We start from the raw sequence: 19659 nt of genomic DNA on the forward strand, positions 1-19659 counted from the left end.
GCTAATTTTGCCCTTCATGACAACTGTGAGGGGTGTGATTTATTTTTATTTTTACAACTCATCCGTTCAAATTATATTAAGCCTTTAAGTTCTGCATAATTAAGGGCGTGGCCACTTGAGTGACAGTGAGATTGCCGCTGCTGTCAGTACTAGCCGTTTGTCTGTTAGCCGTCACGTCACCTCAGCAAATCCCGCCTCTTTGCCCATTTTCTGTTATCCGATGTGGTGAGTGCTGAGTCCCAGCGAAGTGATGAGTCCCAGCTTAGGACCCCAGTAGTATGCCTGATCTAAAGCTGTTCTCGCGATTCTTAATGTAATCAATCAGACTTTAATGCATGTAGTAATCTTTTATTTTTATCCTGATTATTTATATAGTTAAAGTGAAAGAAATTGCATTTTTAGGTATGTTTTGCAACATTGTTAATTATTATTAAGCAATAAGGCATAATATAATTTTTTTTAATTAAAATTTTAAATTTTAATAAATGTCATGTCATAATTAATTCTTAGACAGAATTATGCTTGTATCATATTTGTTATCGAAAAATAGCGTAGATGGTGAAAAATACGTTCTCCCTAATAATTTCGGAGAGCTGTATGCTATGCTACTATCAAGCTAACTAAAACAACACTAACATTTCATTTAACATTTCACAATCTATAGCTTCGGTTAAATACTAGTATATGAAACATATAAGTTAAAAGACATTAATGGTGATTATAATGTAGTTCAAACGACTTGTATAATAAAGTGATATTTGATTTGTAACAAGGCATTAAAGCGATTACCCATAAAACATGCTTTGAACCAATCGCATTGCCTGGGTCCTAAGCTGGGACTCATCACTTTGGGCTTCAAAAATGCTCTCAGAAACCTACGGGTGACGTCACGGACACGACGTCCATATTTTTTACAGTCTAGGATTAGATTTCAAATCGATTATTTAATTGCAATTGATCGTATCTAATGTAAAAATAAATACACACACACATTTATAAATTATATATATATATATAAATGTGTGTGCAAGTGTGTGTGTGTGTGTGTGTGTGTATATATATATATATATATATATATATATATATATAAATAATTAATATTAAATTCATCTCACATAAAAGTTTGTTTATATAATATGTGTGCATGTATATATGTGTGTGTGTGTGTGTGTGTGTGTGTGTGTGTGTGTGAGTGTGTGTGTGAGTGTGAGTGTGTGTGTGTGTGTGTGTATATATATATATATATATATATATATATATATATAAATAAATAAATGTGTGTGAGTGTATATGTATATACACTTACACATTACACACATATATTATATAAACAAACTTTTATGTTAGATTAATTTAAATCGCGATTAATCGATTTGACAGCACTAATTATATCCACTGATGTCTCAAATGAAACTCTTATTCAACACTTCAAGCACAAATGTACATAGTCTGATAGCATTACAACATGCGTTAGGGAATCAAAGCACGTTTTTCATCTTTCAGGGGGTTTGTTTTGTGGAAGAAGTTGTTTTGTGGGAGCATGCTCTGCTGTTTTGCAGTCCATTTGCAGCTTCCAGTGAAGCATGCTGGTTTGACTGTTGTCAAGATTCTTCCTCCTGTGGTGACAAGTTGAGAGACGTTATATTGACAAATCACACAGACTGGGCCAGTATACGCACTGTCACGGTTGACAACAGACCCACTGCAGAGCAAAAAAGAGACATTCCAGAGATCCAACCACCAAACTTTTCTTCTTAAGACTTCTGAAGACTCTTTAGAGCGGATGACAATTATTATGCATGGTACAGTCACTACAAAGAACAAGAAAACCAACATACTAGAGGAAATTGCTTGGATTGTGTATCTACAGTAGTATGTCCTACAGACTAAAAGAGCTCCATTTACTCTCTTTCAAAAAATGCGTGTGGCACAGTAGATATGTAAAATATGGTGAGTGAACAGAAACATAAGGTCCTGATATATCAGGGATGGATGTAGAAACCGAGGAGTTAAGATCAAAGTAGCTTGGATACGAATGTCTGCCAGTGGATTCAAGTATGTGACTACCTCCTGCTCTACCCAGCTCGCATACTGATGAATTCCACACGCAGCCACTCCCTTTAATGGACACGCAAAGATCCCCTGCATGCGAGAACCAGAGGGGGGAGACAGATTGAACAGACATATATTAGCAAAAATTATTTTTTATCGTCTCTAACACGTTTGGAATGTTTTTACTGTATACTGCATTACATTTGTTTTCTAAAATGTTGTCATGTGACCTCATGAAATCACGTTTTATTCAGCGAGTGGAATGTAGTTATTATCTTGAAAATCAAAACTGATTATTTAGCAATTTTCCATCTTATTGTTCATTGAAATTTGTTCTCTTAGCAATTCAATTTCGCTTAAAAAAGTAACAAAAATGAAATACTAAAAAATAAAAAGAGAGAAAATAAAGAGACGTTTAAAAAATGTGGTTGATATTTCAAAAATCAAACACACATGTAAAAAGCAAAGGATATTCTTGTTAACTTTGTTAAATTTGGGCTGATTGGCCAAATTGACAATTTAAAATATAATTAATTAAAGGGGTGGTAAAATGCCATTTTCACAAGATGTAAAATAAATTTCTGATGTCCCCAGAAGTGTGTATGTGAAGTTTTAGCACAAAATACCCCACAGATATTTTTATATAGCATGTTAAAGCTGTCACTTTTTGAAGATTTGCAAAAACGCACCGTTTTGTGTCTGGCCCTTTAAATGCAAATGAGCTGCTGCAGAGGGCGGGGTTTCAAGAGCTCATGTGTGTGTTAGCAGCTGCGATTACCTCATGCAGACACACTAAAATGACAGAAACTGTTCTGTCTTTAATGTCAAAACGGAGTCAGACAAAGATGGAGAGACAACATGTAGAATGCAACAGGACGTCTCTGAAAGGTTAGTTGATGAATTTATGTTGCTGATGTGGCGTTAACTATCTTCAATTAGCATATTCTGTGCACACAGAGTGACTTTCTATTGCATGTGAAAAGATGGATGCTAAAGTTTGAGCTGACTCACTTCTGTGACAAAATACTATACAAATATTACAAATACAAATATTTGACATGTTCCCTCAACTGCGTGTTCCCGGGGGCGGGGTTTATGTACATTTTAGACTTGCTGATGTCACTAAACCCGGAGGAATGTCGTGTAGTCCCTACCAGCCGTTTGTTGTAGTCCTTAAAAAAACGATTTCTTTAAAAGCAAATATCTCCCTTTGCTTTGAACTTTGAGCGTTGTAACTTTGCAGATGTTGTTTATGATCAAACAGCAACATTACACACTAACTAAAGTTGGAAAAGTGAAATCATACTTTACCACCCCTTTAAAATATAAAAAGAAAAAGAGATAATCCAACACGCACGCGCACACAAATAGAAGGTAAAAAAAGCCAAGGGCATTGCATTGTGTAGCCTACAGCTGATATTATTCCACACATAAACAACAATTAACTTGCAAGTACATTGCACTGTGGAATACAGCATCCCATGCAAGGTTATATAACATACTGAAATGTTGCATACTACAAACAATACACATACTGCATAAATAGAATGTACTGTATTACTGTACGTAAAGTATGTACTAGCAGAGTATGTATTAAGACGGTATGCAAATCCAAACAATGGAATGATACAACGGGTCACTTAGCAGCTGCTGTTAGATATATGTCTGCCTTGAGTACAATCACCTGAAAGCCTTTTTCCGACAGCAACCACTACTATCGATCTCATGGTCTCTGAGTGGAGTCCTTGATTACTAATATGAGGCTTTTGCAATTAAGAACCCGCTCGTTGAAGTTCAGAGGCTGTAATTTGCATGCTAATACGTTGCAGAGGCTAGAATCTTCTTTTATTGTGTCTAAAATCAACATTGGCCTTTAAATGTAATTGCATTCTTGATTCAGAATGTTTATTTCCTTGTTGGCTGGTAACGAAGTATATAAGAGCAGCAAAACAATACTTTTTTGAAGTTAGGTTTTAAGAAACGGCTAGTATGATAGTCTTAACTTGTGTCTCTGGAACTGCATTTGGGTCTCTGATCAATAGCCATTTCCTCGTTGCTTCAGAGCCATGTCAATTTTCAACCCAGGCTCATTGGAAAACCATGCATTTTTGCAAAACTCTAAAAACGTACCTATACATAGAATGAATTGGAGTTTCCAGTTGAAATGAACATTAAAGGCAATACAATGGCAACAACTTCTATTACTTTTCACTCAAATTATGATTACAGAGGGAGATTATTGATTAATAATGACTTATTTTGCACTGTCCTTTGTACAATACTATGACATGACCTTAAATTAATACATTGATTTCGACGCTTGCATCACATAACCAACTCCATTTGTGTGGCTTTTCTGCTGTAGTAAACTTGCCTGATATCGCAAGTGCAATGCTGTACCAAGTGAGCCGAGAATCCCGAGTCCAGTGAAAAAGAGTCACGATTAAAGAGCTCAGACGTGTAGAAACAAACTAAATTGGAATGGTTGCTACAGCAAATGCGTTTTTCTCGCATTTGCATGTGTTAGCACTAAACCCTAGCATAAACGATAGTGTACTGTAGGTAGTTCATTATTTTCAAAACTTAACCTACGTACAACAACCAAAGTAATAAAACGTTGTGAGTGTTTTGGCATCGCATCGTTTTTTTCTTCAGTTGAGACACTTTGCTTGCTATGATACAGAATATCCGCAGAAGTGTTACTAGTATCTTATTTCACAGATAGTTTGTTTGTTTCTATATAAAAATGTCGATACATTTGTCATCTGATGATGTTGTACAAGCAGAATGTGGCGGTTGGTTGGTCGGTGTGGTATTTGTCCCGCCCCTCCTCGCCTGTGATTGGACAGCTAGGTAAAAAGTGACAGTGCTGCGTTTCACAGCGTGAGAAAGGCGCTCTCAGCGACTCGTTACACTCCTGGTGTTTTAAAAACGTGGCGCTCTCATTGAAAACAATTGAAAAATACGCCAGTCACGTGAAAAAAAGCTTTAGTGGACACAGGGCCTTAGGGTATTGTCACAAATTTCATGATTCAATTATTATTAACCTATTCTGCTTGCACAACGTTAAGTACAATAATAACGGAACAAAATATTTTTAAAAAAGAGCCAGAGTAAATACTTTTTAACTGAAAAAACCCCGCTGTGCTGCCAAACCGTTCTCAAGCCCCACAGCTAGGCATTTTCAGCAGAGCGCCTGGTGTTTTCAGCTGGCTAAAGACGCTTTGGTGGACACGCGGTCTTAGTGCCACACACTGGACATTTCACTTTAAAAGCAGCTTAATACCACTCTGCAAAAATGTTGCCACAGGCACATTTTTTCCAATGAATTCAATTTTGGTGGTGCCTTTCTGTTTTTGATGTTGATGTCTTTCACATGTCCCAAAAATGGTTACTGTGCATCACTAGTTTCAACATTTTGTTTTCCTTCACAGGCCTGAGCTCATGCTCGCACACTTTAATGTTCTTTCATTTCTTATCATTGCCTTCCCTGCATGGCTCAAGCAAAGTCTGATCTCATGAAACCAGGATTGAGAGATCTCCAAACGCTCCACCCAACTGTTTGAGCCCGAGATCCCACGGGATGACCGATGTTATTTGTAGTTGCACTCTAAGCCTGACATGTTATCTCGATCCGTGGTCAACGGCAGTTAATGTACAGGGACGTCTAGAGCCCTCGCGGTAATCACTAATGTTTATCAGAACCTGTCATCTCCAAAGCTAATTAAAAATCATCAAACAAGGCTAAACAACACAGCTAATTAACAGGACACGGAATAACAATCCTCCACGGACGCCAGGCTAGCATGAATTTTCATACAAACTAGCCGAGGCTTATAAACCATGAGAGATCTCTGGACGTGCTATTGGCTATGCTGGTGTGCTAGCACAAAATACTAACTATATTGTGGAATACTTTTCTAGCATAGCAATGTGTTTTTGGTAGGATTTAAAAGTACTAAACATTATATATCTTTTGACTGCCTGTAAGTTTGTGCAGCACAGAAAATAATTTGTTGCTGGAAACACTGACTAACTGTGACAAGTTATCTAATCATTTATACACTGTTTTAAACACTGAGGATAAAAAAATGACACTGATACACTGATCAACATTTTTAAATAAGACTCATAAAGGGAAAAAATTACAAGGGGTAGCTGTAGACGGAGTCCAAAACATTTCACCATACCTGCCAATAGCAAGTGAACTGTTCAACCATAAATAATTCATACCATACATGAAATTATATTTAATTTAAATTCATTTTTATATTTAAATAAAAATATTATTAAAGGACAAGTTTGGTATTTTACATTTAAAGCCCTGTTTTCAGATAATTTCTGATGAAATAGAACGGTTAAGATTGAAATTTGGACACATGCTGCTGGCCCGAGAATTTTCGGTTTCTGTGGTAGCAGATTTTTTCAGTTGAGACACATCGTTGCTATGATACAGAATATCCGTTGGTCCGTGTGGTATTAGTCCCGCCCCCCCTCCACTGTGATTGGACGGTTGGCTAAAAAGTTGACAGTGATGAGCGCTGCGTTTTACCCAAAGTTGAACATTCTTCAAGGCGACCTGTAAAAAACGCACTTGAGCGTTAAATACTCGCTTAGCGCCTCGTTACACTCCTGGCGTTCTAAAAATGCGCCGTTCCCATTGAAAATAATTGAAAAATAAAGCCAGCCGCGTGAAAAAACGCTTTGGTGGACACACGGCCTAAGTGTAAAATACCGAACTTGTCCTTAAAATAACTTACCGTACGTATATTTTTATATTTACTTAAAATTATCATATTTTTATATTTTTTATATTTGGACTCTGGCATTAGACATCCACAGTACAGTTCAGTCAGAACGCTCAAAGGCGATAGGGGGGTGAGAGACGACCACCATTCAACCCAGAAAAAAGTAATATAACCATTCCAATGACTCCGAAGCCGTTCAGTTAAGGTAAAAAACCTGCATAGTTCACCTTTAAGCCAGTCCATCCAAACTAGCGCGGTAAAACCCTGCACCATACGACATGTCACACAATCAGCGACACGGCATCCTACTGCTCCGCAGCGGGAGGAATCTATGTGTTTCTTCATTTTCCATCTGAGTGCACCATCAGACACAGGAGGTCCGCTTCCACAGAAGCCACAAAGAAGGAGCATTACTGTGGCCCAGTCATGGCAGACACATCCATTAAATGAACATGGATTCGTATTTTTGAGCAATCAGTCGTACAGCACTATGATGGGAGCATGACAATTTGCATTACCTGACAAGCCACAAATATGTGTGGAGAATAAGACAGCTAGTCCATGCAGCAGCTCTGAGATATTAGCATCTTAAGCAAGTGAATATTAAACCCTTCCATTTACCCAAGAGATGCAGACTTCCATTTGCGACAGGGGTAACTTCTTCGACACAGCGGCACAATAAAGTTGCCAGGGGTATCTGTGACATCGAGGGGCAAAGAAGCGTGCCGTCTTCAAAAGGAAAAGAAAGAGAGAGACATGTTCAGCTTACAAGAGGTTCTTGATGTTCGGTCATGCTTCAAACAGATCACAGTCAACAGGGAACAAATCACAGGCAAGCCGTGATACAGTCTGGAATGTACTAAAAAAATGAAATGTACTGAATTGGAATGATGGAAACACGCTGTGTACATGCACAATCAAACCAATTATGGTTTATGAGATTCATCCAAAAATGAAGTGTCATCGTTTACTCACTCGCATGTCATTCCAAAACAATATGACTTTCTTTCTTTCGTAAAACAGGAGAGAAATGAGAGCTACAGAATTTGAATTTTTTGTAATAATTATCATAAAATAAGTCTATTCTATAAGACGTGTGCATTAGCTACTCTAGATATCTTCTAAAAGTTGTACAATAACTAAATTGATTCAACAATAGGGGTTTTCGCAGCGGAGGAACATTTTCATAGTTCTTAAAACTAAGGGTGAAAATACTCAGTTTTTGGTAGGAACTAGGAACGATTTTAGTTCTAAGAACTCCTTTTAGGGGAACTAAATCAGCTCCTACTTGAGAGAAGGGTCTAACCCAGCACAATAGGAACTACCATTGATGTAAGTGTACACTGATCGGCCGAACGCACGCGAAACACCAGCACCCGCCATTTAAAAAAAGAAGAAGCTATGTACAGATTACAACCTATATATTTACTCCACAAACTAACTCCATGAACATGGAAACAGTGATACACTGACCTCTAAACCTGCTAAGGAGAAAAATCCAACACAACTTTGAAGGGATCAAGCAAAACATGATTATGTATTTCTGCTCAGCTAGCGAGACTGGACACAACCACATGGCAAACGCTAATACTTTTTCATATACGGTCTACTTTCTTTGTATGACAGTTTTATCTAATAACATATTAGAAAAGATTGTTAAACAGATCGTAGAAGATGGAGAATGGGAGAGCTGTGTGCTCAGGCACTGGCGTTCTCAGCGCCGTCAAAATAAAAGTCACAACAACACGCGCGGCTTACGTCACTTCAGAGTTCCTACTGGCGGTGCGAATGCAAGCAGGAAAACGGCCCTAGGGGAACCTTTAGTTCTCAGGGAACCACCCTGGTGGCTAGTTCCTATAACTAAGTTCATAGAACTACCCGGTTCGCAAGCCCCTAATAAGAACTAGCCTACAGACACAAATAATGCATTATAAAATTATAAACCATAAATTTAACTTATGCTGGAAAACAGTGGCACACAATGTAAAATATTATTGACTGGCTCATAGTTCAATTCTTACTGATTCTTTCAAGACTTTCACAAGTCCTTTTTGTAATTGTGTAACAGCAAAACTTCAGTGTTAGCCAGCTGGATAACATTATATTGGTGATGAATCAGCAGAATTTGCAGCAACGCATAAAAATAGATGTAAGATCAATGAACACAAACATTTTCAGTGGCAACACAGTGCTGTCTTTTAACTCTGACACTACTCCCAAGCCAGTGGGACTTCCTTATTGGTTTTAATGGTTTAAACAAAGCATGATTGGCCCACCTGTATTTATGTTAATTGCTCCAATACACACTGTAAGCATTTCCAGTGTGTGTATATCTGGCATCTACACCTAAAAAAAGGCTGACAATTTCAAAATATCATGTGAACACAGCTGTCTTGCATTGTCAGGTTATAAGATCCGAGTTAATAGTTATCAGTGTTTCGTCATACACATAAACACACTCACTGAATTCAGTCACAGTGGTTGTCCATCCTTCAGTAGGCTATGCAGAACAATGAATGTTTCAAGGACCTTTCAAATCCTCTTCTGATTGAATGGAAGGCCTTTGTAACTCACTGTACCTCACTCACGTTATTCAGCCTGAGGGTGGCACTCTAATGTTGATTGACAGGCTTTAAGTACAATGATATCTAATTGCCTTAATGTAGTATTTATAGCCTCGGAATGTTGTTTTAGAATATTACAAGTTGTAGAGGAGCTCCAGTGAGGAAAATAAAGTTATGCCTATTCTCAGAAAAAACAACAACAACAACAGAACTATATAAAGGCTATTCACGTGAGCACGTTAACTAAAGGATTTATACTTTCATTAATTTGATAGGCTACTTCACACAGTTACTGACCTGATGCAGACAACACACATAGCTGAAGCGGATTGATATCGTCTTGGTCTGGAGCAAGGTTTACGTATAAGGCAACGTGAAAATAAGCAGCCTGAAATCTGTCCCAATGGCTCTAAATTGGAGTGCGCTGTAGTTCCCTTTTTCACCACAGATTTACATTATATTTACATTACAAAAAAAAAAAAAAACGAATGTGCTTACATAATCAAATAGATTGTTAAATATATTACAACTCTCCATCACTCTGATTCAGCCCACCAAGAAAAAACTAAACAAAATGACCCGTCCTTCACCTTGAATCTAAGGAAATCAAAGAATTAGGGACAATGATGCTGGGAAAATCAGCCAATAAGAGGAGAGGACATAAATAGTCTAAAAGCATGGCATGCTTCCTTAATTCAAAAGCATCCTGCGATTTGAACATGCATCGTCAACTCTACAATAAATAAAGTCTGTTGGGATTAAAAGCAAAATCCTGTGCTTATCCAACATGGATGAGGACATAAAACTAGACCTTCTTAGGGCTGGTTAAATAAATATTCACAGTATATTCATATTGGTTTTGCCAGCGATAAAATTAAGCAACACTGTGAATAGCTCAATCATTTAACGCACTTTCACTTTGATGGTTCAAGTGTTCATAAAACAATGTATTAAATAATGGTGATTATTTTAACTAGATTTTTGTGATTTAGTTGATACAGTACATTACAATTTTAACCCATTTGTTTAATATTTGGTTGTAATTATGCTTCATCTGAATGGAGATATTATTAGCTACATCATCCAGCCGTCTTTCCTTCCTTCAAAAAAAAAAAAAAAAAAAACAAGGAATGAAACAAGCAGTTTTTTCTAAACTAAGCCATTTTAAGACTCCATGATTAATTAAAAGGGAGCAGATTACATCTCTTCCTGTAGAGTTTTATAATCCTCATATCACTGCACAAGATAATCTAAAGCGCTGAGGACACAATCCTATGAAAAGCAGGTAGCATCCAACCAGAAAATAACATCTGTCTCTCTATGCTGTGCAGCCAGTCAGGTGACATTTGGGTAATATATGCAGAACATTTAGAAATCATTATATTATGTCGCAAAAGGACGGCGGTATTGTAGGAGATACAGGAGAATCGCTCTGCCTAATCATTACCGGCCAGGGGTTAATTTCCATTTGCAATGAGTAATAATCTTCTCCATACTATTAATGAAATCTAATGAAGGTGTATGAGAGGTTTACTGTCAGTACAATTAGATGTCATGTTCACCACAACCGCCTCTGAGAGACCAGGAGATTGAAGGAAAGCATGTACAGCGGTTTAACGGCATCTGTACCCTCCTGGACACCTGGTAAGATTCAGTTAGTTCAATCCAAACTTATTTTCTGTAAGTATTCAAGATATCAAATCGTGAATACCTTAAAAAAAGGCAGATTTTTCGAGAATTACATCATACCGCCCATGTCAATATTACATGAGATTAAGAGACCAGATGTTTGCTGGATAACCGAGCCAGGCATGCTTTGAATGTCATGTTTTGCTTTTTGAATTACGAAACTTGGCTAGTCGAGCTGAAAATGCGAGTATTAACATTCACAGGAGGCAACGCATGCTCTTTAATCAGTTAAATGGAATGCATGCATTCAGTATTTTGCTTAAAATGGATTCTGTTGATTGAACAAAACTTCAATTGAATTTCAATCAGAGACACCAAGGTCCCTCATCCAGTTAATCAGCTATTTGGAATTGCTAAACTTATGACATTAAATTTGTATTTACGCAATATCTTACTCTAATTTGTCGCCATGGCAGCAAACCAATGAATCAAATTGATCAAAATCCCACCATGTTTTTATCACCTCAATTTATGAAGACTGAATTATTAATTACAAAGTCCTTTTATTTTGTGTGCTTTCTTTTGGCATCGTCACAGTATACAGAGCTAAATTATAACTCAATCAGCATAATGAATGTTCTTATACATTGGCACTTTAAGCAGGTAATTTCCCCCATGACGCACAAAAGCCCATTTCCAGCCTGCTAGTATTAATGACTGTGCATTTCATGGGTAAAAAAAAAAAAAATCCTGCAATGTCACGTCAAAGCCATTTGGTTTACATGTCAAAACCAAGACAAAGAAGCTGTTCTCCTCAGCGACCCTGCTAACCAATGATAATCGGTAATGTCATGGGATTAAAACCCTTTGAGTTTCTGCCCTGGCTGCCATAAGCTTTCTGTTATCACCGCAGAGCAGGTTCTAGAGTTGCATAACTCCTATAACCAAACAAATGCTCCAAAAGTAAAAAAAAGAAAAAGTCCAGAAAGCTGGCAAGAACTCAAAGCTAGCCTAAGATTAGCTTCAAGGACTAATTGAGCTGCAAAACAGCAGCTTCATTTTAAGAGCTTTTCATAAGCAAACGTTGATCAAACACACACCTCAGAAGCACAACATGCAATTCAAAGCCCATATACCCACCACACCCATTATAAAAAGGAATTCTGGCATTATTTACACAGCTTCTTGTCGTTTCAAACCTGTATACCTTATTTTCTTCCATGGAACACTACAGAAAAACTTACTGTAAGAATAATAATTTTATACATCTAAAAATGGTAATGCCACAACACAATATTTTGTACTCTGAATGCAAGTGAGATTTATATGGAAGGAATAAAACAATTTAAATGATAATTGCAACTTTTTTCCCCCAAAGTCAGAATTGTGAAAAAAGAAGTCAGACCTCCAAGATATAAACTCCCAATTCTGACTTTCTTTACCTCGCAATTCTGACTTTATTTCTCGCAATTGCAAGTTTATATCTTCCAATTCTGACTTTTTTTCTCGCAATTACAAATTTATATCTTGCAATTCTGACAATTTAATCAGAATTGTGAGATAAAAAGTCGCAATCGCAAGATACAAAGTCCCATTTTGAGGGGAAAAAATATTTTATATCTCACAATTCTAACTTTATAACACACATTTGCGAGTTTAGACCATGCAATTTGGAGAAAAAAAATATTCTCATAACTGCGAGAGAAAAAAAAGAGTCAGAATTGCAAGATAAAAAGTCAGAATTACCGGTTTTATTTGTATTCAGTGGTGGAAACAAGCTTCCATAAATTTCAGAGCATGCTAGAAGAAATATTAAAAAAATATTGCAATATGGCTTAATTGATTCCATAAATACATGAGTGAAATGTGGGACTGTATTCATACACACAAACACACCTCTGCATGTGCTGTGAGTTTTAGTCACTTAGGCCACAAAACATTTTTCTAGCGTATTTTGTCAATTGTTTTCAATGGGAGCGCCGTGTATTTAAATAATCCATCAGCATGATGAGGCGCTGAGCTTTTTTTCCGGGCGCCGAAAGAGTTGAAAAATTTTCAACTTATGAGTAAAACACAGCGTTCATCAATGTCACTTTTTACCCAGCTGTCCAATCACAGTGGAGGACGGGCGGGACAAATACCACACCGACCAAATAACTGCCACATTCTGCTTGTACATTGGTAACAGACGACAACAAAAAGCACAACAACGGGGAAAAAAAACATGAGCCAGAGCAAATACCTTACATTTTATCGACTTTTTTTACAAACCATCAGAAACTAGTAACACTTCCACAGATATTCTGTATCATAGCAACCAACGTGTCTAAACTGAAAAAAAAAGAGAAAAAGAAAAACCGCTGTGCTGTCAAAGCACTCAAGTTTTTGAGCTGGCTAAAAACACTTTGGTGGACACACAGCCTTAGAATAAGCATTTGGAACCAGATTTGTAATGAGGTGTTTAAGTGTTTAAACCTGATGCCAACAAGTTTAAGGTCATTTTGTGGTTTTCTGGCAAAATAAAATGATGGTATAATTTAAAAATGAAAATGTAAATTAGTATTTTAATTTGACAGTTGAACTATAAAACGAAATGATTAATTTTCAATAAAAACGTAATGTTTTATTTTACAGTACAATACCATTAATATTCTTTTTTTCTATACATTTTTCTATTTCATAATCTCACTTAAATATTTATCCTTATTTTTCTAACTTCTATATAAACCCACGTAATAATTCGATATTGAGCAGCCCTATTGTAAGGGCTTTGGCAGTGGCCAAATTATCAGTGAATAATGACTTAATTGAGCTTTTATCTCACATAAACCTATTGCTTTCCTGTAGCTCAAACAGTAGAGCGTTGGCGCTTGCAACACCAAGGTCATGGGTTTGATTCCCATGGAAAGCAGGAACTGATAAGAATGTAAATGTGTACCTTGAAAAGCAATGTAAGTCGCTTTGGATAAAAGCGTCTGCCAAATGCATAAATGTAAATAAATGTAAATGAATGAGTTCAAAAGGACTGAAATATAGTGCAAGGATTACTTTTATGGTGCTCGACAGTCTGGGTGTTTACTATAATTCAATTCTTAAACAATTTTCCTTTTGTTCTCCACTGTTTGGAACAACATGAGGGTGAGTAAATGATGCCTTTTTGTGGTAGTGAACTATCCTTTTAAGTAAGGGGAAAAACAAGACCTTTATACATGTTAACACTATCACCGAAGCACATGGAGAAATGATTAAACTAACATGGCCTCGTAAAAGCAATGCAAGTGAATAGCATGACATTGCGCTGACCCTTTTCCTTAAGCAACAATCTGCGTCAGGAGCTTTTGATTCAGTCTCATATTAACCCTCTGAATCTCCCTCCCTCCCTGATAACTGACCCTGAAAATGGTGGGCAAGTTTTCATTAGTTCGAGGTCCTTGGTTTTGTCTGACAGCATGGATTCATGTGTCATTTTCACCAATAATATATTGGTGATTCAGGGAGACATAAAAATGTCTCTGATTGTAATACCCAAGCAAAGCCAAAAGACTATTTCCATTTCTCACAACAGCATTTGGCCTCATTGAGCATATGTTGCTTGTAATGAAGCTGCGTTTAGCATACTGGCCAGCACCCAAACTACAAAACCGAGTAATTGAGTTTAAATGGTCCAGACTGATCAGCATTGTGATCCCAAATCTGTTCATTCCCTTCAAACCGTTTCCTCAGATCCAGCAGACAAACCACCATGCTACCATCAACCGTGCATGAAAGTAAAGAAGCTTTGAACCATTAAGCCACTGGTTTAATGTGCAAGGCTCCGATTCACTCTCTCTGCCCCTGGTGCTGTGAAACAAACCGAGTCCGAGTAGCTGTGCGGTTCAGCTTCACTGCACAACAATCCATCAGATCTGCCAGTTTCAGAATGGACTGACTGCTAACACATGGATGCCAAAAAACAAGGCCAAACCACAAGTGTGTCTGGTAGACCACTGGAAATATCACGGTGGTATATAATCTTTTTCAGATAAACCCACCCCTAAATAACGCATAACAACAAAACTAGCTATTGTTGGTCACTTTATATGTCAGTCAGATGTTCTCCACTCGAATGTTCAATTTAGTCAAAGGTCTGGCTACACAACGATTTCCTTTTGTCTGATTTTGAATAAAATCCAAACGATTCAGAAGAAAGCCTACAAAATGTCTCAACGAGTCTATATGTATCATTTGTGTGCAGTTACATGACAAAATAATACAAATAAAATACGACCATACTTGCTTTTCAAAATTGGAACACATGAAATAATTAGTTACAACAGTCCACATTTTTAAGTTATTCAATTTGGCAACTTGCCATTAGCTTATACTCTAATGATGTATATGTTTTTATATTTCTTTAAAAAATATATAAAATAAAGCTTTCAATAAAATAAAAAAGTTAAATAAAAATGCTGTATAGTTACTGCAATCTCTGAAGGATAACCCATATTAGTTTGTGGATTTACAGCAGTAAAAAAAATAACTGTAGCCACAAAATGTGTTTTGTGGTAGCATAATGTTTGTAAGTGCATCTCAGCTCAGTTTCCAGCTGTAGTGACCTCTTTCACTGTGCAAATGAATCATACAGAGGTCATTATCATATTGTTAATATATCATGGCAGAACCACAGTGCTTGAAGCAGTGCACCTCCATAATTCAACTATACTCCCCTATTAATAAAGTACTAAACCTCCACTACTTTAAAAAAGGAAAATTGAGCACCCTGCATTGTGTTAGATTGATATAGTTAATTGTGCTCTGGTTGTATACTGTATTTTTGCTCAAACTAGTTCCTATGCATAGAGAAAATTAGCATGCTATGCAAAGTATAGTGGCAGAATAATGAAAAAAAAAAATAAGTACAGATAGTATGCAAGTATGCTACTCCGAAAATAGCCCTATACACTCTATATCGAGATGTATTTTGCTATAATGTTGTCACATGACCTCATTGAATTTTGTTTCAAATTAATTAAGAGATAAAAAATGTGAAATTAAGTCAAAAATTGTGGTAAATATAGTCTAGGTCATCAAAATGTAAAAATTAGCACATTGTATTGTGGGATATAATCCATTGTGCATGTATAGTTGTATACTGCAATTTTGCTCAATGTAGTTCTTATGTACACAGAAAATGTGCATACTACGCAAAGTATACTCACCATTATAATAAAACACTATAGTATGCTAATACAATAATACATATTAGGTGTGCGTCTGGCTATGAGTCCTCTTTTTTATCTCTCTCTCTCTCATCTGTCTGTCTTTTGGTCTACCTTAGATCTCTCATAACCCTGAGGGAGCCTTTATTTATAGGAGGCAGTAGCAACTTCAATGGCTTTTAATAATTAATGATTTTGAGACCTGGCTGCGTCAGGCCAGCACCACCAAACAGTAGTAAAGTCACCATATATATTACTGTGGCTTAACAACACTCACTTTAACAGGGCACAGGTATTTGGACAGAGCTCTGTAACTATCACTCACATTTAAAAAAAACAGAAGGTAGAAAGGAAGGAGGATGCTAGCACTCGATCGAGCTGCAGATCCCCAGATCTCCTGTCTTTGCAGTAGCCGCTTGCTATCGTTGTAAACTCCCTATAAGAGAGACTTCACAGTGTGCGGCTGCTCCACATTCCCAGCATCCCTTTGTAGCAGATCAGATGCAGAGAGAAAGAGAGAGAGAAAGGGAGGGAGAGAAGCCTTGCTGCCCATTTAGTTATTTTTTAAACATTTTGATGATGTCAAGGACTGCCATATAAGTAGATATATATTTGCATGTATAAAACCCAATTTATAGTGAATGTGAAAAATATTAAGTGTGATATTATAAAGACATTTGACGCATCTAAAAATGCATACTGTATAATGGGTACTACATTTGGCTCGAAACGTACTTCGCGGCCGTTAAAAAAAATATGTTTAGTATGAATGAGTGTAGTATAAATGAACTACATCTGCCATGTTGTCATTATAATGTGACCTACAGCGTCAATAGCATCACTTCAATTCCATTCACAAATCCTCTCCCGTGGACTCATGGGATAGTAAAGTGTCCACTGAATGCACACTTCAGAATTTAGCCGGAAGTAGGTCATCCGGGTCCTTTTTGCCTACTCACATCGTCTACTATAAAGTATGGAAGTAGGCATATTCAGATGCAGCGAAAAAAATGTTTAGTGCCACTGTACAAAAACTAAAACAGTATGTGTAAAATGGAATAAAATAGCTGTGATTGAGCAAAAGCAGAATGAAACAGTAAAATATTCAAATTCTATAAATTTATTTTTTCCCCCTGAAAATCTGACTTACAGATAAAAAGTTACAGATAAAAAATTATAGATACATTTAAAAAAAATACATTTAAATGTTTGGGGTCAGTTAAAAAAATTTAAAATAAAAAAAAATCAGCAAGGATACATCAAATTGATTTTTTTTTTTAAAAACAGTAAACACATGTATGCTATTATTTATTTTTATTTATACTGTTATACTGCAAACAAATAAATGCTGATCATGTGACACTGAAGACTGGATTAAAGGCTGATGAAACTACAGCCTTGCCATTACAGGAATAAATTTCATTTTTGAATATTAAAACAGAAAACAGTTATTTAAAATATTACAGTTGTTACTGTATTTCTGATCAAATAAATGCAGCCTTGTTGAGCAAAGGAGACTTTTTTCAAAAACATTTAGAAAAAAACTTACCAACCCCAAATTTGTACAGTGGTGTTGATACATCAAAATAAATATATATTAATAAATAAATCAATAATAATAACTAAAACTAGGGCTGTCAAAAGATTAATCGCGATTAATCACATCCAAAATAAAAGTTTGTGTTTACATAATATATGTGTGTATACTGTGTAGAATTATTATGTATAAATACACACAAATTCATGTATATATTTAAGGAATAATTGCATTTATATACTGTATACACATTTATTTAATTTATATTATATATAAATATTTTATATATAAATAACCAATTTTTCTTAAATATACATGATTGTGAGTGTTTTAAATAATTATACACAGTACACACACATATATTATGTAAACACAAACTTTTATTTTGGATGTGATTAATCGCGATTAATCTTTTGACAGCCCTAATTAAAACCTATAAAAAGACGTAGATTTTTTTGGCTGCCTTAAAAAAAAATCAATCAGGAGGAGGCATGGATGGGAGGATGTTACCCAAACATGCCTTGATCCCTTCCTTCCAGTTCCTTGACAAAGCAGAATTTTTTTCAGGTCACTGACACAACCACACATTTTTGTTTTCCAGTATCTGCAAGCAACCAGTGTGTGGCCAGCCCTGCCTACTTAACCTTGGCAAAGCCACAGGCCGAGTACAGAACAGCGTGTCAGCAGCGCCCGCCTCACTCTGCACTGTTAGCGTGAGCATCAGAGCGCTGGAACTGGGCCTGCCAACAGCTGTGTGACACGCGCGCACGCACACGGACTGCACAGGCTTCAATGGAGCAGCCTATTACAGGCACCAAATCAATGAGAAGACACATACAGAGCGAGAGAGAGAGAAAGCAGGGAGGTGAGTGTAAAGACCGAGGTGAAAATGAGAGAGGGTAAATGCTCTAGGGGACCAGGCCGAGAAACCTCCCTGCAGCTATACAGGCTCTCACACACACACGTCCTTGTCGACAGGGAACAATGTGTATTGTACAGGGCTGCTCGGTGGAAAGCGGAGGCTTGCTGATGTCATGCTGATGTATGCGACTTGCACCAGTGACATATTTTTGTTTTTTGGTTGAATAAAGAAAACCGTATGAGGTGACATTTCACTATGCTAAGCTTTGAAAAGATTAAAGACTGATATGACCTGAAGGGTGTTTTCTCCTAAGGAGTATTTCAGTCATTACTACACATTGTTATATACTGTGTATATACATATACAGAGAAATGAGAGCGTGAAATATTTATCAAATTCCCTGAATGAATCAACGATACAGGCTTAAGTAAGAACATTTTAAAGCACTGTAGTGTAACTCTGAATTTATAGCCAGCAGCACTGTAAAATGCATACATACATATTTATTAATACATTAATAAAAAATATCAATACATAAAGACTCGAAAATAATAAAAAATAGCTATTTCGTGTAAATGAATGGACAAAACGCATAACAAGTTTTCAGTTGAAATCCTTCACTGTAGCTCAAACTGTCATTTTGTCCTAGAAAGGCTCAACGCGTTCTCTGGTTTGAAACTGACGAGAGTGTTTGACGACATTAAAACAGCGGCTGAAATAACACTGATATCTGACTCAACTGCCAGCATCCATTTATCAGCCTCAACATCAAAGTCTGACTGAGGGGGACTTAAAAACGTCCAGATAAGGGAGAGATATGAGCGATATGCTGGTTCACTCAATTGAGTTTGGCTTGAAGCTTTGATATCGAAGAAGAGAGCTTTACTGTAAGTGAAATTCCCATTGTCTCTACTAAGTGTTTGTCCCCAATTCCAGTGATAGAACTGTTGCTGCTTGAAACTAAAAGAGTGCACGGTTTATGTGAAATATTCTGCAGGTCGATATTTTTCTTTAGGTAGGTTGGAACAAAAAACCTGATAAAAATGTATCACAGTTTCAACAAATATTG

The 19659-nt window shown here is 36.6% G+C and overlaps 1 protein-coding gene across 7 annotated transcripts in view; it reads right to left on the reverse strand.

The window, feature by feature from the left end:
• iqsec1b (IQ motif and Sec7 domain ArfGEF 1b) overlaps positions 1–19659 on the reverse strand; it is a 167216-nt gene that overhangs the window by 105911 nt on the left and 41646 nt on the right. For 2 of the 7 annotated variants that reach the window (XM_079597267.1, XM_079597282.1), the window contains exon 3: positions 7422–7529. The exons of the other annotated variants lie outside the window; for them this stretch is intronic. In XM_079597267.1, the coding sequence (XP_079453393.1) occupies positions 7422–7529 (108 nt within the window). The remainder of the gene's footprint in view (positions 1–7421; positions 7530–19659) is intronic. 7 annotated transcript variants of the gene reach the window in all.

The sequence above is a fragment of the Phoxinus phoxinus genome (genome assembly GCF_949152265.1).
Source record: "Phoxinus phoxinus genome assembly, chromosome: 22".
NCBI lineage: Eukaryota > Metazoa > Chordata > Actinopteri > Cypriniformes > Leuciscidae > Phoxinus > Phoxinus phoxinus.